The 24,766-nt window shown below is 42.2% G+C and overlaps 1 protein-coding gene across 4 annotated transcripts in view; it reads right to left on the minus strand.

Moving 5' to 3' along the window:
* Positions 1-24,766, minus strand: part of LOC124797890 — a 481,263-nt gene that overhangs the window by 20,938 nt on the left and 435,559 nt on the right. For 3 of the 4 annotated variants that reach the window (XM_047260999.1, XM_047260997.1, XM_047260995.1), the window contains 4 exons: positions 23,459-23,606; positions 23,159-23,372; positions 18,137-18,318; positions 11,828-12,000 (listed from right to left, as the gene is read on the minus strand). In XM_047260999.1, the coding sequence (XP_047116955.1) occupies positions 11,828-12,000; positions 18,137-18,318; positions 23,159-23,372; positions 23,459-23,606 (717 nt within the window). The remainder of the gene's footprint in view (positions 1-11,827; positions 12,001-18,136; positions 18,319-23,158; positions 23,373-23,458; positions 23,607-24,766) is intronic. The other variant, XM_047260998.1, reaches the window with a different exon arrangement.

The following is a 24,766-nucleotide window of genomic DNA, read 5'->3' on the forward strand; positions in this document are numbered from 1 at the left end:
TATCTATACTTCACTCTCTCCACTTAACACCACACATCTGTGTCACTCCTTGTTGTCACAATCCTTTTCTCTCCCCCTTCATCTGTCTGCTTGACAACAGCTCATGTTTGTTTTGGGAGGGGAAGTTGGAAAGGGAGGATAGGTATCCACGTATGACTGCAGTAAGAAAAAGTGATAGCTCACTCAAAAGCCACAGCAGTTTTCTTAGCTGCTCCATTTGTGTCTGCTCCAGCAATCCACCAGGAGTTGAATAGTTCCTCCCCTTGCGCCTATGTTTACATCCTACAATCCATACATATTATAAAAATGTGTGTATCATAACAGCATTTCCATGCTGTAAAACATATGTCTAAAAAAGTCACACATGGGGTCTTCCTGCTCGGTTCCTATTTGAACTGGGGACATGGGGTGAAAAGTTTTTAGTTATGTACAGACCAGCACCCACTTGTATAGCCATTTCAAAATCTTTCTTACTTTGGGTTTGTTACAGTATATTAAGCGAGGTCTGAATGACAAGCAGGAGCCATTTGTAGGTGTTCCATTTGTAATTTACACAAGAAAGTCGCTACTCACCGTATAGTGGAAATGCTGAGTCGCAGATAGGCACAACAAAAAGAGAAGAATGATCATTAATTACATGTATTTGCCTACCTTGTTACAAAATTTGAACCGATCCATACAAGTCTGAAAAACAGAAGTGGTGCACATTAAAAAAACTGCCATGTGGTTTCAGTTGCCTGAGACTGCAGTCAGGCATGTGAGGTAGGTACGTGTGTGTGTGTGTGTGTGTGTGTGTGTGTGTGTGTGTGTGTGTGTGTGTGTGTGTGTGTGTGAGATCTATTTTTGATGAAGGCCTTACTGGCCGAAAGCTTTATTTGCGACAGTCTTTTTGTTGTGCCTATCTGCATCTTCGCTATATGGTGAGTAGCAACTTACCTTTTCATATTTTCCATTCCATCCTAGATTTTCCATTGTTTGATGTTCTTCTGGGAGGTGTTTGAAGCATGTCACTTCTGTACTTTAAACTTGCATGGATTGGTTTAAACTCTGCACAAAGGTAGATAAATGGATAACGTGAAAACTATTTTTTTTAATCCAGTTATCATTATCTATTGTCAAGATAGCACGTAAAAGTCGTTCTCACATGAACTGAATATGCAGAAAAGTTTTAAAGTGAGCAAAATAAATAAAAATGCATTCTTATGATAAAACTGAAAACTCACTTCCAAAAATATAGTTTCATTAGGATTTTATGTGCATAAAACACATTTTAGTGAGGTTCCTTATGCACACCACATCTATGTTTCAAACTTATGCGGATCGGTTCAGATTTTGTAACAAGGTAGACAATTACATGTAATTAATGGTCATCCTTTTCTTTTGTGAAAGCTTTATCCATTGCCACGATATCCACAACATGGTTCGAAAGACATTGAAAGAACTTATACCAGATCAGTCAGTCACTGCCCAAGTCAACATCAATCCACATTCATTGTCAAGCTATGGCAGTCTAATGTCAAAATTATGGTATGGTAAAAGTTGGGAACCAGAATGAAAAATAGCACAAAAAAGACAAATATGTCCTGGGCAGAGTTAGGGAGGTAAAAGAAGGGAACTTGCTTTTCAACTTATCTGGCAGCTTTAAAGACATTTAAATGAAAACATCTTGACAAACTGGAGCTTTTTATGAGTTAACCCTACTTTCTCAGCACAGTGAATGCTCTTAGCTGCAAGGTGCTGGTACACCTGCATCTTGCAATCTATACGCTACAGTTCCTGATCCTGTGCCTAAAATTCAGAAGATTCACCAGCCACAGTAAAAACTATATAAATCATCATATAATATCATATGGCTTAAGAGCATACAAGTAGTAGCTAAAAAAGTTTTTTGAGGGGATAAAATTTTTATGGGTGGATTTGTTCTTGGGAGGACACTAAAACAATCTTTAGATTTCTTGGAGGGGGGATTGACATTTTTCCCCAAGCAGACCATTTCTCCAACAAATCCACCCCCTATTACATGTACAGTGAGGTGTGTAAGAACAAAGAGAGAGACACAAATGTATGAGCTTCTAGAGAGTGGGATGCATCAACAATAGGAAGTATGGGGGGGGGTGGGGGGTGCATCTATAACAGGAAGTATCCCAGACTGGAGATGCACACATCTTGAACTTTAATGACATTTTGTGTCATGCTGTATGTCATGAGAAGTGCCATGTTGGATGACATGATAGTGTGTGTCATGTTATACGATTGACATCATGTATCATGTTACTTTACTTGACACAATGCATTACATTACATGGCAAGGGTACTAATAGTAACAAGCAGAAAAGCACAATTAAGTGAAGATGTTTTGATTTAAATGTCTCTGAAGTTGCCAGGTAAGTTGAAAAGCTAGTTCCCTTCTTTTACATCACTAACTCTGCCCAGGACATATTTGCCTTTCTTGTGCTATTATAGGAGCTGTATTCATTCTGGTGTATGTGCGTTCCACACCATCTCCTAAATCATTGGACCAATTTCAGGCAAACTTGGTACACACACACACACACCTTTTAACATCGGGAAAGAATCACTGTTGGGGTAAAAGCCACCTACCTATCAACGGTATGGAGGCGGGGGTGAAAAAATGTGCAGTCCATGACATGCAAATACCCAGACTTTATTCACACAGTATTTTAGAATGAGAGCACTTAGTGACTTGCAACAAACATTACACATAATTTCAAACCTTTACAAAACTTTTTCTCATTGACAACCCCCATAAAATGAAGAAAGAAAATAGTTTACTGAAACTTCCTGGCAGATTAAAGCTGTGTGCCTGACCGAGACTCGAACTCGGGACCTTTGCCTTTTGCGGGCAAGTGCTCTACCATATGAGCTACCGAAGCACGACTCACGCCTGGTACTCACAGCTTTACTTCTGCCAGTATCTTGTCTCCTACCTTCCAAACTTTACAGAAGCTCTCCTGCGAACCTTGCAGAACTAGCACTCCTGAAAGAAAGGATACTGCGGAGACATGGCTTAGCCACAGCCTGGGGGATACTGGCAGAAGTAAAGCTGTGAGTACCGGGCGTGAGTCGTGTTTCGGTAGCTCAGATGGTAGAGCACTTCCCCGCGAAAGGCAAAGGTCCCGAGTTTGAGTCTCGGTCAGGCACACAGTTTTAATCTGCCAGGAAGTTTCATATCAGTGCACACTCCGCTGCAGAGTGAAAATCTCATTCTGAAAATAGTTTACTGCTTGCTCACTGCTCCTGCAGTAAAACTGACACATCAGACATGACCTTTTAATCTATTACTTCTGTGCAATTAATTGTACTCATGGCACATTCTGCAGACAGTATTCAAATATACCACTGGATGTGCCTGCAGAATTATATCATTGTACAACACATTGTTCAGGAGATAATAGTGTCATAAAAATTGAGCTGCTTGAAAATGAAACTACAGGGAGAGATTTGATAAAGATACAGATGCAATATGTGTGCAAATAAGTGTGAAATATGTTAAATATTTGTGACACATGTGTACTCTACCAAAGCCACAGGTAAAAACCTCCTCCTAAACCCCTGGATCAATTTTAACCAAACATGGTACATATATTACTTACTATCTGGAAAGAAATACTGTGTGGGTAAGAACCACCAGCCTGCTAATACGGTGGTGGTGATAATTAGTGATGGAGAGAGAAAGTGAAGAGGAAGAGATGGACAGAGAGGGGAAGGAAGAGATGGACACAGATAGGAGGGTGGAGGATATGGACAGAGAGAGGGGAGGAAGAGGTGGACAGAGAAAGGGGACAGGAGGAGATGAGGAGAGGGAGAAAGAGAGAGATAGGGGGAAGAAGACATGGACAGAGAGAGAGAAGGAGGAGGAGGAAATGGACAGGGAGGAGAGGAGGAGGAGGTGTATTAAGAGAAGATTGGAGTAAATACACATCCAGGCAATGCTGGTGCACAGCTAGTTATTCAGTAAATGCAAACTAACTATTTAAATACATATGACCTTATAACAATGGTTGTCTCTGTTTTCATGTTGCTTTTATAAGTCTCTTTATTGTTGAAAATAATGCCACTGCTGTACATAATATCTTGTAAATTATTTTCTGTCTTGATTTAAGGGTTCATCATTCACATCTGATTAGGTATTTATTATTGCATTATTTCATGGTTCTCACTTTGATTATCAACTTTTGAAACAATAGGTAAACAAGTGGAGAGACTTGAAGAGTATGTTTAAGAATACCATGACTTTTAGTTTCATTTGTGAAAGCCACATAAGAGGCATGGCAAAAAAGAGAGAGAGAGAGAGAGAGAGATTTTTTTTTTTTTTTTTTGGTAGGGTTTAAGGGCGCTCAACTGCTGAGGTCATTAGCGCCCAGTCACTGGTGTTAGAGCACATGGAATCTGTTAAAACTCAAGGGGATGGGGGGACACCAGAAGGACCTGACAAAGATGCAGATAAAATAAGTAAAAAGGTTAAATGTCTTTGGACAAGCCAGTTAAAGTTATAAAACGCACAATACGAGCAGCCGCTCGATCGTCATCAGCTAAAACATCCGGTAAAGTAGATGGCAGGGACAGGACAACCCGAAATTGACTAAAACGGGGACACGACAATAAAACATGGCGCACTGTTAATGCCTGACCACAAGGGCACTGCGGGGCTGGGTTACCGGAGAGCAGGTAGCGGTGGCTAAACCGGCAATGCCCAATCCACAACCTGGTCAGAAGGACCTCCTCGCGCCGAGATGGTCGGGAGGATGTTGTCCAAGCAGTTGGGAGCGGTTTTACTGCCCGGAGCTTGTTTCCTTGGAGGGATGACCAAGCATCCCACTACAACGACACAAGCCTCTTACATACATCCCCACGAACGTCAGATGACGGGACACAATGGGAGGCTGGCTGAGGCAGGAGGACTGCAGCCTTGGCTGCAGCATCCGCAGCCTCATTCCCAGGCACTCCTACATGTCCGGGAACCCACAGAAAGCTGACAGAACCACCATTATCAGCGAAAGAATGGAGGGACTGCTGTATCTGTTGAATCATGGGATGGACCGGATAGGGAGCTCCAAGGCTCTGAAGAGCACTGAGTGAGTCAGAGCAGAGTACATACGATGAATGGCGGTGGCGGCGGGCATACTGAATGGCCTGATGGAGAGCAAAAAGCTTGGCCGTAAAGCTGGAACATTGGTCGAGGAGCCGGTATTTAAAGGTGGCGGCCCCGACAACAAAGGCACAGCCGACACCATCGTCAGTTTTGGAGCCATCAGTGTAAATAAAGGTGTGACCGGCAAGTCGAGCACGAAGTTCGACAAACCGTGAGCAATACACTGCAGCCGGAGTACCCTCCTTCGGGAGTGAGCTGAGGTCAAGATAAATATGAACCGGAGCCTGGAGCCAAGGTGGTGTCGGGCTCTCACCCTCTCTGAAGGTGGTAGGGAGGGCAAAATCCAATTGTCGAAGCAGGCGACGGAAGCGGACTCCGGGGGGCAGCAGGGCAGACACATACAACCCGTACTGACGGTCGAGAGAATCGGCGAAGAAGGACTTGTAAGAGGGGTGGTCGGGCATAGACAACAGCCGGCAGGCATACCGACACAGCAGTACGTCGCACCGGTAGGTCAATGGTAACTCGGCAGCTTCAGCATAAAGACTCTCGACAGGACTAGTGTAGAAGGCTCCGGTCGCAAGACGTATCCCCCGATGGTGGATGGAGTTGAGCCGGCGTAAGAGGGACGGCCGAGCAGACGAGTAGACGAAGCTCCCATAATCCAGCTTCGATCGGACTATGGACCGATACAAGCGAAGCAGGACAGTGCGATCCGCTCCCCAAGATGAACCGCTAAGACCTCTGAGGACATTAAGGGAACGTGTACAACGGGCCGCCAAATAAGAGACATGTGGAGACCAACACAGTTTCCTGTCCAACGTGAGCCCTAGAAACTTAGTTGTGTCCACGAATGGGAGAACAATGGGACCGAGATGTAAGGATGGCGGAAGGAACGCTTTATATCGCCAAAAGTTGATACAAACCGTCTTCTCTTCAGAGAACCGGAAGCCAATTGCCACGCTCCATGAGTAGAGGCTGTCTAGACAACGCTGAAGGCAGCGCTCCAGGTGGCATGTTCTCTGGGCACTGCAGTAGATCGCGAAGTCATCGACAAAGAGAGAGCCTGAGACATTAGGTGGAATGCAATCCATAATTGGATTGATCGCGATGGCAAAAAGGGCTACGCTCAAGACGGAGCCCTGAGGCACTCCATTCTCCTGGAGGAAGATGTCGGACAATACGGAACCCACACGTACCCTAAACTTTCGATCCGTTAAAAAGGAATCAATAAAAAGGGGCAGGCGACCGCGTAGGCCCCACCTGTGCATAGTGCGGAGGATACCTCCTCTCCAACAGGTATCATAAGCCTTTTCCAAGTCGAAGAACACGGCTACCGTTTGGCGCCTTCGCAAAAAGTTGTTCATGATGAATGTCGACAAGGTCACAAGGTGGTCAACAGCGGAGCGGCGGCGACGAAAGCCGCATTGGACATTAGTAAGTAGTTGTCGAGATTCAAGAATCCAGACTAACTGAGCATTTACCATGCACTTCATCACCTTACAGACACAGCTTGTAAGAGAAATGGGGCGGTAACTAGAAGGAAGGTGTCTATCCTTCCCGGGTTTGGGTATAGGAACAACAACAGCGTCACGCCAACGCATGGGGACTTGACCTTCGGTCCAGACGCGATTGTAGGTACGAAGAAGGAAGCTTTTGCCTGCCGGAGAAAGGTGTGCCAGCATCTGAACGTGAATGGCATCTGGCCCCGGAGCAGAGGACCGGGACAGTGCAAGCGCACGTTCGAGTTCCCGCATAGTAAAGGGGGCATTATAAGTTTCCAGATTCAGCGAGTGGAAGGAAGGTCGCCGAGCCTCTTCTGCCTCTTTCCTGGGAAGGAAGGCAGGATGGTAATGGGCGGAGCTTGAAACCTCCGCGAAAAAGCGGCCAAAGGCGTTGGAGACAGCCACAGGATCAACAAGGACCTCATTACCTGAGGTCAGGCCAGGTACGGAGGAGTGGGCCTTAATGCCCGACAGCCGGCGCAGGCTACCCCAAACAACGGAAGAGGGAGTAAAACTGTTAAAGGAGCTGGTGAAAGAGGCCCAACAAGCTTTTTTGCTGTCTTTGATGACTCTACGGCACTGCGCTCGGAGTCGTTTGTATTCAATACAATTCGCCAACGTAGGATGGCGGCGAAAGGTGCGTAAAGCACGTCGTCGAGCACGGATAGCGTCCCTACAAGCCTCGTTCCACCAGGGGACGGAAACGTGACGTGAAGAAGAAGTAGTACGAGGAATGGAACGTTCGGCAGCATTGATGATAACAGCCGTGAGGTATTCGACCTGACTGTCACAACTGGGAAAATCGTGGTCCGGAAAGGTCGCCAGGGAGGAGTAAAGTCCCCAGTCAGCTTTCAGTATGTTCCAGCTCGAAGGACGTGGGGATGGGGTGTGGTGCAGGAGACGAATGACACAGGGGAAGTGGTCGCTCAAATAGGTGTCAGAAAGGACATACCACTCGAACCGACAGGCAAGAGTGGTAGAACAGATCGAGAGGTCCAAGTGGGAGTAGGTATGAGTAGAGTCCGAGAGGAAAGTCAGGGCGCTGGTATTGAGGCAGACAAGATTGAGATGGTTGAAGACATCCGCCAAGAGTGAGCCTCTTGGACAGGATGCAGGAGAGCCCCAAAGGGGATGATGGGCATTGAAGTCGCCAAACAATAAGAACGGCGGGGGAAGCTGAACGATCAGGTGCATCATGTCAGCCCGACTAACAGCAGATGAAGGTGGAGTGTAGATGGTACAAACTGAAAAAGTAAAAGCAGAAACAGTAATGCGGACAGCTATTGCTTGGAGTGGGGTGGTCAATGGGATGGGATGGTAATAGACATCGTCCCGAATGAGCAACATGACCCCACCATGAGCTGGGATACCGTCCACAGGGGTGAGGTCATACCGCTCCGAGGTATAGTGGGTAAAGACAATACGGTCAGTCGGGCGCAACTTGGTTTCCTGGAGACCAAGGACGAGTGGACAGTGCAGGCGGAGGAGCAGTTGTAATTCCTCCCGATTAGATCGAATACCTCTTATGTTCCAATGAAACAACGCCATCGCTAGTCAAAAAGTTGGGGGAACGAGACGGGGGAAGAGCTGGTCACCCGACGGCCGCGGAGGGCCAGGTTGTGAGGGAACAACGCTACAACCGACGGGAGGCGGATCCGGTTCCATCGACTCATCGCCAGCTGCGGCCGCTGTCCCTGGTTGTGTGGGAGGGGCCGCATCATTTGCCGACGAAAGGCCAGCGGAGCGCCTGGCAGCAGAGCGTCCCGGCGAAACTGAGGACGGCCGGGAGCAGCGACTCACGGATGGAGCGTCAGACGAAACGCGCCGGGGTGGAGAGGGGGATAGAGACTTCTTCTTGGAGGCCTTCTTGGAAGGCCGAGGAGGCACAGGGATGGTGGGCTGGACCCGAAGAAGGTCCTTACGCGCGGGGTCCGTTTTGGAACGCCGGACCTCGGAAGCTGGGGTCCGGAACGTTTCCCCGATGGACGCCTGAGAAGAGGATCGCTTCTCAGGTGGCGTGGGGGGAGGAGGAGGAGGAAGGGTGGCCCCTGGGACAGAGGGGGTGGGGGCCACGGGGGAGGAGGATTTGGAAGGGAGGGATTTGGGAGGCGGAGGCAGAGCCCCCTGATGGGCGGAGGAGGCGGAGGGGGGACAGGATAGGGGTGAGGATACCGCGGAAGGAGTGGACACAACTGAGGCAAACGAAGTGGTCAATGGCACGGGATGGAGGCGGTCGTACTTCCTCCGGGCCTCAGAATAAGAGAGCCAATCCAAAGTTTTGATTTCTTGTATCTTCTTCTCCTTCTGATATGCGGGGCAGTCTGAGGATCTAGGCGAGTGGACGCCAGGACAATTAATGCACCGAGGTGGTGGGCTGCATGTATGTTCCTCACAAAGAGGACGTCCACAATCGCTACAAAGGGGCTCAGCCTCACACCGTGACGACATGTGCCCAAAGCGCAAACACCTAAAACAGCGCATAGGAGGCGGGACGTAAGGTCGCACGTCACACCGGTAGCACATCACCTTTACCTTCTCCGGGAGAACGTCCCCCTCAAAGGCGAGGATAAAGGCCTCGGTGTCGATGTGACGGTCTTTGGGGCCGCGCTGGACTCGCCGGACGAAATGCACGCCTCAGCGCTCCAGGTTGGCCCTGAGCTCCTCATCAGAATGTAGCAGTAGGTCACGATGAAAAATAACCCCCTGCATCCTATTTAGTGCCAGATGTCGGACAATGGATACTGGGATGTCCCCTAGGTGGTCGCACGCCTGGAGCGCCGCCGACTGTGTGGCGGAGGTGGTCTTGATAAGAACGGACCCTGAACGCATCTTGCTGAGAGCCTCGATTTCCCTGAAGATGTCCTCAATGTGCTGAGCAAAGAACATGGGCTTGGAGGTGGCGAATGTCCCCCCATCGGTTCGAGAACAGACCAAATAGCGGGGGAAGTACTTCGCCCCAAGCCGGCGGGCCTGTCCCTCCTCCCATGGAGTGGCCAAGGGGGAAAGGGCAGGAGAACCAGGACTAGAAACGGTACCTTTTCTTTTGAAAGACTCGGCCGCAGAGCGACCTGATACGTGTTGACGTTTCATCTGCGAAACGTCCGCCCCGATACCACCCACTCCGACCAGGGGCTCTCCCCACGGGCGCCACCCAGCCGCAGCAAGGGCCACCTGGCAGGATGACCATTGCCGGGAGTCCAGATGCCCCAAGGAGACGGGCATCTACTCCTAGGCTGACGTGGGGAGGGTGCAGCTCAGGTATCGGCAGTACGATCCCTGTGTTGTCAGGGGGCTACAACCTAGAGGGTACATGACGACCCCACCACAACGGGCTGGCTACCGTGGTGGATTTCTGGTGCCATGGAAAGTCCATCATGATCACTGGGGCAGATGGAGATGCACTATGGGCGTAACTTGGACAACCCATCAGGCGTTCAGGCCCAATTTGAGGAATAGTGGGTATGGTTACAACGCCGGTGCAATGCTGAGTGCCAAGGTCTTAGTGCACTTAGGACCAGTGGTACACCACGTAAGGTGTCCTTCCCCAAAAGGCTCGTACTTCAGTAGAATTTTGAAAAATGGAGGTCAAACCCCAAGGGGGACCATCACATGGAAGGCCGAAACGGTTGAAACTCCTTTTAGTCGCCTCGTACGACAGGCAGGAATACCTCGGGCCCATTCTTACCCCGGACCCGCAGGGGGGAGGGAGGAGAGAGAGAGAGAGAGAGAGAGAGAGAGAGAGAGAGAGAGAGATCCATATTGTGTGATTCAGTAAGTCTCTGTATTATGTGACAGGTATCATTCTGGCATAGATACTTCCCACACATTTTGCTGTTCCTTACAAAGAAAGTTTCAATAAAACAGGTCAGAAGTAATGGAACGGGGTTGGGGAGGGGGGGAAGTAACTTTTTGGTATAAACTTTCAACGCTTGGGCTTCTTTCTTTCTTTCTAATTAATTTGGTTACTGGAAAATATCTTCACATACTTTTTCAGCTCATGAATTATTCATTTGTCCCTTCAGCTCATGACAAAGAAGAAGATACCTTGAAAGTAGATACAAGAAAAGTTTGTGAGTTGTATTAGGAGACACCAGGTTTTACAAGCCCCAGCTTAGTTCAAGTAGAAGCCAGTACGTCACAAAATCATTTTTACTATAAAACTGTAATTAGAATATTTAATTACAACATTCTGTATATGAGGTTCTATTATTTTTCATAACTTCACAGTAGATCATCATGAAATGACTATTTAAAATAGTGACAATAACTGTGTAAAGGAGATCTGCAGAAGTAATCTACATTACACTGATGTAAATGAGGACTCCAGAAGAAGACTTATCATGATATTGCAGGAGATGAACTGCCATTTTGATAAATACTGGACTGTTTCAACATTTCCTAATCAAATACACCCTGTGGTGCAAATCTGTGACTGGCCAATTGATCTAATGCCAGGTAGAGTGTAGTCATTCTTTCCTGTGACACTAGGAGGGTAAGATGGCAGGTCCATCACCTCAGCCAACCTGTACCCTTGAGCAAGAGCCACACTAACATTTTATAAATCACATTTAATAAATTTTGCATAAGTAGTGATGCTATGTGAAAAATTCATGTAAACCGTCCACAACAGTGTATAGCAAGAAGAAGCCAAAGATGAATGGCAAATAAGAGATCTCACCTTATCTTTTATCTACCCTTTATTTATAAACAATAGGAGGATTAGTTTCTAATGTAGGCTACCTAACCTGATGATAAGTTGCAGGAAGTGTAGGAAACTCCTTATTATTCTTACAAGTGAACCAATAAATGAAAAACACTTTAGAAGAGGACAAAGATGTATGCCATACTCTTAGATCTAGATCTGCCAAGTCATTATACATCACAGTTTGTATTAAAATACAAATACATGTTCTGCCATAAATGGGAAATGACAGTTTCCAAGTCAAGGCCTACTTATGAGCATAACACAAATGCCACTGGTTTCCAGTCTGAGATGTGATGGCATACAAGCCAACTGAGGTTCTAGATTGCTACACTTTGTACAGACTTTCTAAGTATACTATGTGATGCCATCTCAACACTAGATCATTATTTTAATATAAATAAAAAGAAATAATTTTGAAATATAAATATCTGGTTTACATGTAAAGCAGTCAATGAAATAAATGGAAGGTTTATCTTATACTAAAAAAGTTTCATTTAGGATTACCTTGTGGTGTGATGCAGGGCTTCTAACTGTTTTATAAATAGTGCAAGCTGCTTGAACAATTGCTATGAACACCAGTGCTGCAATACACCCAAGAACGATATACAGCTTTGTTGCAGAAAGGACTGTGTCTTTATTTTCAGTATTTTCTGTGTTTTCTGGTAAATCTGATACTTCTGGAAAAGAGACAATTTATTCAATACATAATAATTATTTTAGTTAAAATCAAACAATGGAAAATCCAAGATGAAATGTAACAATATTATGAGAAGGAAAGTTGTTACTCATTATATAGTGGAGATGTGCAACTCACACACACAACTGCAGTCTCAGGCAACTGAAACCATCAGTTTCAGTTGCCTGAGACTGCAGTTGTGTGTGTGTGTGTGTGTGTGTGTGTGTGTGTGTGTGTGTGTGTGTGTGTGTGTGTGTGTGCACGTATCTGTGTCTATTGTTGACAAAGGCCATTGGCCGAAAGCTTCAAGTGTGAAAATCTTTTTGTTGTGCCTCTCTGCAACTCAGCATCTCCGCTATATAGTGAGTTGGATTATGCTGAGCAAACACTTTACACAATAAAAAATGTTACTGGTAAACATTAGCAGAGAGAACCAGTTATTCAAAATTATGTAGACTGTATTTACAATAAACTGTCACTACACTTCTAAATATTATTTGTGTCTCCATAATCTAAATTTGACAGTAAAACACTACTGGTGCTCCACTGATCTTCAATAACTACTGGTAAGCTTTTGCAAAAAAACTTTAATATTTGTCACAGATTAAGAATAAACTACTTGATGTGAGATAAGAGACATGTTTACAATAAGCATTATTAGGTGCCCCACAGCTAACTGGAATTATCTTGCCTTGAATTTGGAAGATGAGATAATTTGTAGAAGGAATAGTAATTTACTAAATTTTAATTTTCTTCTTCTTCTTCTTCTTCCCATTTGAGTTATTTTTGCGCAAAACCTTTGCACCAGAACACAGAAATCCACTTTAAATTCTGAGTAAGGGGGTAAATTCTATACATTATTATTTTTACCTCTTAATTTTGTCATTAGGTAAACTGAACTTAAACTGGAGCTGATTTTTATTATTAGTAAAAAATACTATCAAGAAGTAACTGCTTTGGGAATCTGCATGAGAAGCAATAATTATTGATTTGACAATACATTATTATAGCACACCTGAGCTTAATTTACAATAGCTGCCCAAAAGATAACATGGGGTGAAGATGGGCAAAATGAACCAGTAACCTTATCTTCAAGTTTGAGGCTAATATGCAGCAGTCTACTAGTTATTTTGTTAATGTGCCATTGTTCAATATCACCCCAGCACAATGAGTAGATTTTTTCATTCATTATTTTGATTGTATTCCATTCAGGTCAATCTTTAATAGGTCTGTGGAGCATTTTTAGTGACCCCATTTCCATATTATCTCTTTATAGTACTTAATATATGAACAGGAAAGAGATACTGAGCAGTAATGTGATGATGACAACTTAAGGGCACAGTTGTTACTCAGAGCTAATAAAACATCCTCTCTCTCTCTCTCTCTCTCTCTGTCCCCCCCCCCCCCCCCCCCCCCACACACACACACCATTGTTTGGCAAGATTCAGTATCAAAGGTGGGCATAAACTTATAACTTGATCCTTGTATCAGTCACAAGAGACATTCTCAGATGTAGCCAAAAACTTATCTTTTAAGATGTCAAACTGGTCATTGACTACGAGGTGGTTGTAGCAACAATGATTATCAAAGTACAAAAGGCAACTAAAATAAGTAGAAATCAACTGGATGTAATTAAACCATCAGCCAATTTCAAAGGCAGGTTTCTTGGGCCATCACATCCAATGCAACACTGTTGATCCCTCCAAACAAACAACCTACGAGTATATCACTTGTCACTCATTATCATCCTGGCCTCGAATTTATTTATCAGCTACTTTGACAAAGCTATGACTTCCTAAAGTTGTGCCTGAAATGAGACCCATTCTGTCTGACATTTGGCCACTGCACCTAGAACAGCTTGCAGTTGCCCTCCCAATATCTGAAATACCCTTGTCAAACCCTATGCTCATCCTGCACCCACATCCCTACCCTACGGCTCCTATCCCAGTAATCATCCCTGCTATAAAATTTGCCCTATGCACCTTCTTACCATCACCTATACCAGCCCTGTAACTGGCAAAACATATACTATCAAATGGAGAGTCACCTGTGAATGACACATGTCATATACCAGCTGTTACGTAAACAATGTTTGGCTGTTTATGCTGGCATGACCATCACCTAGTTATAAGTTGGGATGATTGGGCATAGGCAGAGGATTGTACAGGCAACACAACATCCTGATGCAGAGCATGCTCTACAACATGACAATCATGACCTCTGTGCCTGTTTCATCACATCTGACATCTGGATTCTTCACTCAGACATGAGTTTCCCAGAACTCAGCAGGTGGGAACTGGTGCTACAATATGTCCTTGGTTCTGGCAGTGCAACTAGCCTTACTTTGTGTAAATTTCTTAGATCTCACCATTTATTCACAGTATCTATTCCGTTCTTCACTCCCAATTATCTTTCGTTTTTTGACCTGTCTCTTTTCTGCAGGCCCCCCACCCACCTCTACCACATACAGTGCACTCAGGTTTTAGCTCTTATTAACTCATGCTCAAAATTTGCACAGTAATCTCTTTCCTGCATATTACCCTTCTATCTTTCACATTTACGCTACCAGGTTTTCAGATATCGTCCCGTGCAGTCCCTACAGTCTGTCTTCCTTTTCGTCCTGTCTGGTAAGTCTCCCCTGACCTTGGGTTCTGGATGACTTTCTTCTGCTGCCACTCGGTGAGTAGATCTTTTATCTATCCCCTTACACTAAAACAAGTAGGAAAATTTATATGTTCAGCAAACTAAATAAAGAGGCAGTAGTGTCAAATCTCAATGAGGGACTTAAAACATTCCATTCTGACAAGGAACCCCTTGAGTAAGAGGCCACAAAAGGCCAATGATGTTTATGGCATTCAACAGCCCTCACATTCTCTATCATGCAACCACAAAACTGCCTGCTAATGGCAACAGGAGGTGGAACTGGAGGTATCCGATGCTGAGCACAGCAAGGGGATATGGAGTGTAGGTGAACTGCTTAGCCTACAAGTAACTCACAACAGTGCTAATGGTGCTGTTATAAAGCAAAGCAATGGCAATCATAAAAAAAGCAAACATTGCATTACATCTACAGCAAGAGTCACCGAAGTTGACATTTCATCAGAAAGAAATTGAATAAATTTTGCGGGGTGAGAAATAAATGTCAAACGAAATATTAGCATTTCTGCAAAATGAGTCAGTGGCAAGTGTGGTGTCATATATACTCAACTGTGCCCACAAGGAGTACAGTTATGATGAAATGTGCTTAAAAAGTGAAGGTGGTATAACAAACAAGTGTTAAGCCATGTAGTTCATTGTCATGTCAGACAGGAAGCCACAAATCCCATCTCCACTGAAAAGTAGTATAGGACAATATGGTAAAAAAACAGCTGTGAACAAATTTCGAATAAGTTTGCAGCAATGTGACCATGTAGTGCATAAGAAAAACTAAAGATATTCAAGGGCAGACAAGGTGCACTTGTTACAAACACTGGTTTTTCCATGTTTCGAAGATGCTTGATACAATTTATAGGATGAGCCTGATAGTGACTTACTACGTTATGCACATCAAATTGCACACAATGTAGATTACAATGATTTCAAGAGAAGTAATGAATGACGCATAACTTCAAACAGCATTACAGAATTGGAAGATTTAAGATAACAAAATTTCAAATGCAATCTGACAACACACAGCAAACAGCAATTGGCCTGAAAATTTATAGATGAGATAAATATACATATCCAATTGTCCAGAAAGGAATTTACTTTCAGGTCTGACCAATTGAGGACTCAAAGAGGAAATGCATATGAAATGGACCATGGAAATTAGAAGTACCAAGAGAGTTGTATCAAAATCAACTAACATCTATGTCCTGATGTGTTTGTGCACAATTATGCCAACTGTTAATCTAGATGATAAATTGGACGGACAGATATTTAGAGCAAACTATCACTCCTGAAAAGTGTGCAACATTGCAGTTCATACCACCTGAAACCATTGGACAATTTCAGCCTCTGGATATTTGTTTTTTCTATGCTTATAAAATTCATCATCACACGATCTGCAGCTATGCCTTAAAGGATAGCCAGTTTCATGATAAGCACCATGACTGACTGTTTCACATTTGGTTGCATCCCATCACATTCCATTCCAACAGTTCTCACCACCCCATTACACAATATGATTCTATATGAATTCTTTAAGAGTAGATACCTAGCTGAATATCCTGCATGGTTTTAACTACCAAGGAGTTTGCCTTAGAACTTAATGGTGCAAACCTTCGTGATCACTGTGGCATGCCATTTTTCATTCAGTTTTCATGGCACAAGTTAATGGTTTGTTTTGAAGATTTCTCAAAAGTCGATGATGTCCATTTTATGAAGGGTAATACATACATCCCATAGAAGATTGAGCTCTCCACCTCCCAAACACTCATTCTCTGTCACCCTCCTGATGCACATGGTGAGCCATTAGCAGCTAATATTTTTCCTGATGTAATTGCTAATTCAACATTTTCAAAGGAGCCATACTAAAGATTGTACTTGTGATCTCAATTCAAGGGGTTCCTTGTAATTAGGAGCATGTAGAAGTACTGTGACAAGATCAAAAGAATAGGTGACACTGCACTGGACAAATACGTATTTATTAGAACAGTATGATATGGTAGAGACTTGAAAACACACAGACAATAAAAGCACACACACACACACACACACACACACGACCAATGTCTCTGGCCATCCAGCCTCAGTGGTCATGTGTGTGTAGTTGTGCATGTGTAAATGTGCACATGAGTTTTACCAGTAATTTTCACCCTGCCCAGTGATGACAGGAATGAAATATGTTATGAAATGTGTCACACACACATTAGAGGCAGGCCACGAAGTACAAACACCACAAAAGCAGGAAGAGCTGCCATTCAAGAACTAAGGAATGATCCTGAAATAGCCATTCTACCTGTGGGCAAAAGAGATGCCACTGTAGTACTTCCACTGTCAAGTACAATTACAAAACTTACAACCCATTTGAAGATCCAGCACACAGAAAACCAAAGGGAGACCCGACAAAGTGAAGAACAAGACCACTGAGCTTTTACGTCACTCCCTACCAGAGGAAATCATTAATAAGCTTTGACCTTGAGCTATTGCACCACAAAGGCTCTACGGCTTACCAGATGTTCACAAACAAGACGTTACTCTGCATCCAACTGTGAATCACATAGGCGCACCTGTGTACCAGATGACCAAACATCTAACAGTAGTATTAATCTCCACTATTAGTAAATGTCAGCACCACATGAGGAACTCTGCATATTTCATTCAGGAGAAGCTGGATTCAGTTACTCATTCAGTCATAAAAATTAAAGTTTTCCATGGTTTCACCAAATCAGCGATGGTGAACATCAGCACTGTTCCTTTCAAAAGGACACAGCTGATTACCTTCCCTATCTTTCAGCATTTCAAGGTTTTAGTAAGTATCTAATAACTTAATTTTGCTTTGATATTAAATCCTAATCTGCATTTATTACCTGTGGTTATTTTTCAAATTATGCTTGATCCAACATTCTGTACCATGGTCTGACCTACATACTAATATTTTTTTTCATTTAAAAAAGTACTACTACGTTTTTCTCTCTGAATTCCTTATACCAGAATCAGTGGTTTAATAGCAGAATTTCATTATGTCAGATTTTCCAATAAGAACCACCTTACAGAATGCTTATACTTCTGAAAATTATCAGATTTTAATCATGTATCATAGTGCACACAGCAACAGATTGAAAAATCACTTACTAATTGAATTTCAAGCTTCAGGAACATCAGATTACTGTACAAAGAACCAAAGACCAGGTGGAGGAAATGAAAGACAGAAAATATATAAAATGGCAAGAGAAATCATTATTCAACAACTCAGCGGTGTGACATAGGATTGTGATCCCGAGGAATGCCCTGCAGCTTTACATTATATGTGTTCAGTTCAGATCCTTACAAAGCTCAACCAACACTTATATTCTCAATTACTACATATTCCTGTTGGCCTACCCTGAGTTATCACTTTTATTGGAAAATGTTAACTATATGTTCTTCATATATCTGTTTGTTGTTTACTAGTTTATTCTTAATTTTACTGTTTAAAATATATAACTATGTCTTACGTTTTATAAGATCAAATTCAACATAATTTGGATCAACAGAGAGTGCACCAACACGGCCACTTTTGACAGTCTCTAGGAGAACTTGCTGAACTGACTCTGGAACTTCATCCAGTGGCTTTCCATTTTCATATTTGTCCTTGTCTAGAACTAATTTCATTTTTGCTATGACATTTCCATTTAATCTGGAACACAATAATATGTAATGAGAATTTGAAAAACAGGATGACACTGTGTTTTCAAAATTCATTTTAACACTAACATTTATTCTTGTGAATGAACGAATGGCCAGATGAATGAACAAACATTTAGAGCATAGAATAATATAATTAACATTGAGTTTTATGAATATACATACAGGGAGTGAACAAAAATATGAAAACACCAACAACACATTGCCATACCTACACAGATTAGAAAAACATTTGGCATTCGAAACAGCTTCCAGTCATCTCAAAATGGACAAATACACTATTGCATGGTTTTCAAGGGAATCGTATACTATTTTTCCTGCAACATAGTGGCAAGTTCGGGTAATGATTATGTAGGCAGATAGCAATCATGCACCCTTTTCTCCAAAGTAGACTGCTTGGGCTCAGTAACATCAAGATCTAGTGGCCATGGGAGATATAGCACTTCATCCTCTTGCTCGAAAAACCAGTCCTGGACAATGTGAGCTGTGTGAACGGGAGTCCTGTTGTCTTGGAAAAGAGCATTACCATTGGGGAACAAACATTGTACAATGGGATGGACCAGATAAGCTAAAATGGACACATAATCCTTGGAGCAATGCAGCCTTGCATAGTATCCATGGGGTCTATGGGATACCATGGTATGGCTGCCCAGATCATCACTGATACTCCGCCATTTTTCAGTCTTGGATGTAAACTCTGCCAAAAGTTGGAAACAGTGTGAAACAAGACTCACCCAACTAAATGACATTCTTCCATTGCTCCATAATCCAATTTTCATTATTTCAGCACCATGTTTTTCCATTACAGGCATATCTATCAAAGATGATTGGTTTAGGAATTCTATCTTGTCCTGCAGCACACAACTTATGGAGCTCCTTCATGTTGTTTTGGTGCCGAAAGGGTTCATGAGTGTGACATTCAGTTCTGCAATGACTTCTGCAGTTGTCACCCTCTTACTTTTGTCACAATCCTCCTCAATGATATCTGTCATGCCACTTGACACCAACTTTGATCCACATTATGACTTAGCAGATGGTATGTTTCCACTTTCCCTATACATGGTACAAATCTTTGATATGGTGTACCTTGAAACACTAAACACTTCAGCTATCTTGGTTAGGAAGCACTCACTGTAGGAAAACCAACAGTTTGCCCATGTTCAAATGTGCTGAGCTCAGACATAATGCATTCACGACTGCAGAAAATACTGTTTAACCTTGGCTGACACTTGTAATATATTGCACAAGTGTCATTTGTGCTCAAATACAACAATGCAACGTGCATGCTAGGCTAGCATCTGCATTTATATTCAAGCATGCATTTCTCACAGTGTTTTCATATTTTTGTCCACCTCATGTTTTTCAAAAATAACTTCTTATTATTTATAGAGTTCTTCATGGATGCTACATTGAAAAAATCAGATGTACAATGCTGGAGGCAGAGAATCGAGATAGAGAAACAGAAAAGATTAAATGAAATGAGATGAGATGAGAAAGATACAGGTGAGCTAAGGAGGACCAGAAAAGTTACAGGGGCCAGTGGGAAGGAGGGGGAGACTGACAAGGGTGGGGGATTAAAGGTACAATTTTGGGGGAATAGAAGATGGAGCAGAGACACCTGGAGAACTAGAAAACATTGAAGCCAGAGGGGTTGCAGGAATAAAGAATAGTGTGTAGACAGAGAATTTCAGAAAAAAATGTTGTTAGAGGAGGGTGTATTAAGATGGAAAGCTCTTCCAATCAAAGTTGCACAGTTTGTTGCACAACTGTAGTTATTTATTAGGCCTTTGTTCGCAGTTTGGAAGTGGCCACTCATCCAAATAAACAGTTTTTTCACAGCATGTAGGACACAGCATAGTGACTGCGGGAAGGTTGATGGTAGGTGTGGCTGTTTTCACAAGTAGCCTTTGAAGTAGAAATTGATGCTGACAAAGTTAGAATATCCGATGATGAGAGGATATTGCATATGGAACAGGCATTACACCTAGGTCTAACAACAGGATGTGACCCATGGAGCAAAAAATTACAACTTGGACCGGCCTGAGGTGAACAAAAATAATCCATAGGTTATGTTATAGTCTGGATTTTCCACTGATTTAAGCTTTAAAGCCTTTAAACACAGTCTGTAATAATGGGAAAAGTAAAAATACTGATTTCCACATTGAACCAAAGCAAGATTCTTTTTAAAGATGTCTTACTATGACATGAAATGGCATTTAGAGAGGGAGTTTTGGAATTATGGCAGTTATAATACACGATTACGCCTTGTGAATATCTCATATCTTGTGACCAGTAAAGTGTCAGTATGACATCCATATAATGCATCAATGTCAACATATGATTACTATATCATTTTACTATGTCACAATGAGTCTTTTAAGAATAATGAAGACTGTGAAGTACTTCTCAGTGAAAGTAATGTGAAATCACAGACATGCACACATGAAATTAACAGCAGAATTATTCTGTTTCGTAAAGGGAGAAAGAAAACACTTTTCTGTAAGGAAAGAAAAATGAGGCTGCATAAAGTTCAGAGTTTTGGCCTTGTATACAAGAAAAACACAGCAATATTCAATCAATAATGGGGGATTATTTTAAAAAACTCTTGAATGGAGAAGTGGAAGACAACCCAAATGATAATGAAATGCAGAGCGGGTATTACAAGAAGAACAATCACAAAGTTGGATGGGAGTAGAGGAAGCTCTGAGAAGCATGAGCAAAGAAAAAAATCTAGTGTAGCTGATGAATTAGATGCAGATACGATCAAAGTGGGAGGAAAATAAAAAATCCATTGGTTGTACAGTGTGTTAAATGCAACCTGGAGAGAGATCAAGATCTCAGATGATTGTCCCAAAGGTGTAATTATATCATTATTCACAAAATGCAATAGAAAACTATCTCAATGTAACACAGGTATAATATTGAGTTTGTCTGGAAAATAATTTGGAGAAGATCACAGAAAAGAGTCTTTAAATGATAAATGAATCTCTCCTGGGTGAAGAATGGTATGAGTTTAGGAAAAACAGGAATACAATTTATCTGATACTTGAAACAGTAATGCAACCTGATACATATTTGAAAAGATAAAAGCATCACTCTAGTGTGACTGGACTGAGAAAAGATCTATGACAGTATACCAAGATCAAAATTCTCAGAATGCCTAGAGAGATGAAATGTACCCAAGGACTGACAGAAAATGAAAATCTCTGCTGAAGATGTGTCAGCTGTGTTTGAGTAGGAAATGAAGACAGCAAATTGTATGAGACTAAATATGGAGTCTAGCAGGGGAGTACCTTATCTCCACTGCTCTTGGTCACTGTGATAGTTGATATCATGAAAAGGATAGAAGAGCAGTATGGACTTCAGTTTAGAGCAATGGTGTTTGCTGATGATGTTGCAATCTGGGGAGATACAAATTAAATCCAAACAAACCAAGTAAATAGAATAATCACTTTGAGGAATTTTGTCTTAAAGTTGGTGAATCAAATACTGCAACCATGAAAGTAAGCAGACACAGAGGACAACCTACACTGGAACATCTCTGAAGAATGCACAACATTTCACACATTTGGGCATTGTGACAGATCATAAAAACTTAACATGAAGTGAACTTCTAAACCATACACACTTTGCTATCCAGCTTTACAGTCAAGTAGGTGCCTTCATCAAGACAACTAGATACCAGGTACCATACAAGGCAAAACTATTTACCTTCAGTTCCTACTATATTCCCATTTTGACCTGCACTCTGATACACACACACACACACACACACACACACACACACACACACACACACACACACACACAGTGAGTGTGTGAAGTCTGTTAGATCTATGTTGAAGCAAACAAAAAAAGGATAAGATAAGGAACCAAAGGAACAGAATAGTTAGAGGTGCAAATCTCAGCTTATTGGCAAAGCTCTGTAAATCTAGATTAAGATGGTATGGTCATGTGGAACAGAAGAAAGAAATCAGAGTATCAAAAAAATTCCTTGAAATTACTACAAATTGGAGAAGACCATTTGAATGGCCAATGAGAAGATGAACCAACACAATGAAGAAGGATGTTGTCTCCTTTAGGATAGGATTCATGGGGAAGAACTGTATGAGGACAGAAACAGTTGAAAGACACTCATCACCAGCACCATGAAGACTGGAGCTGCAATCTAATGATGATAATGGTGATTATGTAAGAGAAACCAGATCTGAGTCCCAGTCAAGCCATTGTAATGTTTCCATAATTTGTGTCCACAGCCAAAGAAAATTTCATGCAGGTCTTAACAACCAAGAAATTAAGTTTCTATGGCACCAACTTTGATTTTTTTCTTGGGCGCTTCTGCCTCCCACATCAGAAATTTGCTATTATTTTCAAATATTTTGCTTTCAACTCCTTTACTTAAGAGTAGTGATCATCTCTCCTTACATCACACAAAGTTATTTGTAACAAAATCACACTATACATATGTTTCCATCAATAAATAGACCAGCCCCAATTGAATGTATCACAATTCGTTGAGTTTTTTTAAAAAGTTCTTGTTCCTCTGACATTCCCATGTAATATCCAATCTCCTGAAAATTTACAGTTTTTCAGAGAAATTTTAGTCCTCTACTGGAATTTTTGGCACAGAAGCAGTTACAGTAATGTGAATACAGTGTCACTTTAAGACAGTTAATATTGTTCCTACTGTCACTTTAAGACAGTTAATATTGTTCCTACCTGTTATCTTCTTCACATTAACATTACATCCTAAAAACATTATAAGTAAATGGTAGGGAGAACCTATCTTAAGCAAAAATTATCAGTAATTTTTGGGGTTGGATTACACTTACTCTTCAAAATCTTCCACCTGCACCTTATGGAAACCTTTCAGTTTTGTGAGAGCATCAGTAAATGCACCGCTCACGGTATTTGTTAGAGTATCATACTCTGGACTCCCTGGTTTTGGTATATGGTAATTTTCACCAAGATTTACAATCTTCACATCAACGGTATAAGCCAGTCTTGGTGGAGCAGGTGTGGTGCTTATTACTTCATTTAACTCCTCTGGAAATGGTTACAGATATTTAAATAATCTATTGCTGTCAGCAGAACAGTACACTAAATATGTATTACTCTTTACTTCTTATTACCTGTCAAGCATGGTTTAATACATATTCTTTCTGCAGAAATACTGGGAACTTGTTCATGTTTCCTCATTCTCTTATTTTTAGAATTAAACACCCCACCTCTCACAGGGAACATAAAGTAGTAGCATGTATTTTCAGTGAATGAAAAGTCCTAAAACAGAATTTCATAAGTGTTAATAGCAAATAAAATTAATGTCGTCTTGTTGTAATCTCAATGGGTGAACAAACTGACAAACTTACTTCATGAAATTGTAGGAAATTCACTCTCTCAAATTGAATTACACATAACAAATAACTTATTGACTACCAACATAAATTAAAATTTGTGTTATGCATTAGATTACAATTCATAAACAGTGCGCTATGACTATAGCACATACAGTCTTGTACAGGTGGTCAGCCAGTCAAGGAATATCCAAGTTCATAACAAAATTCTATTCTGAAATTTTCTTGTATACTTTTCAACGAAGCTACCAGAGTTAGTTCTTTCAGTGGCTATGTGCCAAGCCAACATATCCTTCAGGATAAAAGCACTTCATTCCAGTACGAACCGCTGAGCGGGTACACTTTCAGCCCTCTGCTGAATGTGCTGGTGTACTTGTGCCACCATGTTAACCAATAGGAAATGTGGGAAGTCAGTCGTGTAAGGTTGCTAGAGGGTCATGGAGGCAGTTGCACATCTCTTGGTTTCCAGCTCTGAGAGAGAGTAGATGCACTCTCATGAACCAGCCCCCAAGCATCTGCCTGTGGCCCTGCTCACCACAACAAGGCCCCAGCCACATAAACATCAACAGCCGCCTCTCCTGTTCCCCATCTCCTTATTATATTTGACCAAATTCCTAGACCGGCAGTCAACTTTTACCTCTGGCCCCATGGTGAGCCCTTTCTGTATTCCAAGTACCAAGAGCATACACCAAGTTTTCTTCATTTACCTCTTTTGCTTTGCCACCTCCCTCCTGAACTTACCCATCCCACTCTGTATCCTGTACAGTCTTCAGATTTTGATCAATCAATTACTTTTCAAAAGTTAAAAAGAGATACAGAACCATAAATATGCATACAGTGACTACCACTGTTAGCAATATTACAAATTCTATCCACCACCCCTTCGGTAGAATATGAGCTAGAAGCCAACCCAAACTATGAAACATTTTGGCAAGCTTTGATTATATTAATTCAAATTCTTCTCCTGCATTCTCTCACTTCTATAAGGTCTCAACCTGTGTAGTGTAAATTGAAATACATTGTATGACATTTATTTATTATGACATTCTAAAAAAGTTGCTCTGGTAGTTTATCAACTCCTGTGGT

This window comes from Schistocerca piceifrons, chromosome 5 (assembly GCF_021461385.2).
Source record: "Schistocerca piceifrons isolate TAMUIC-IGC-003096 chromosome 5, iqSchPice1.1, whole genome shotgun sequence".
Lineage (NCBI taxonomy): Eukaryota > Metazoa > Arthropoda > Insecta > Orthoptera > Acrididae > Schistocerca > Schistocerca piceifrons.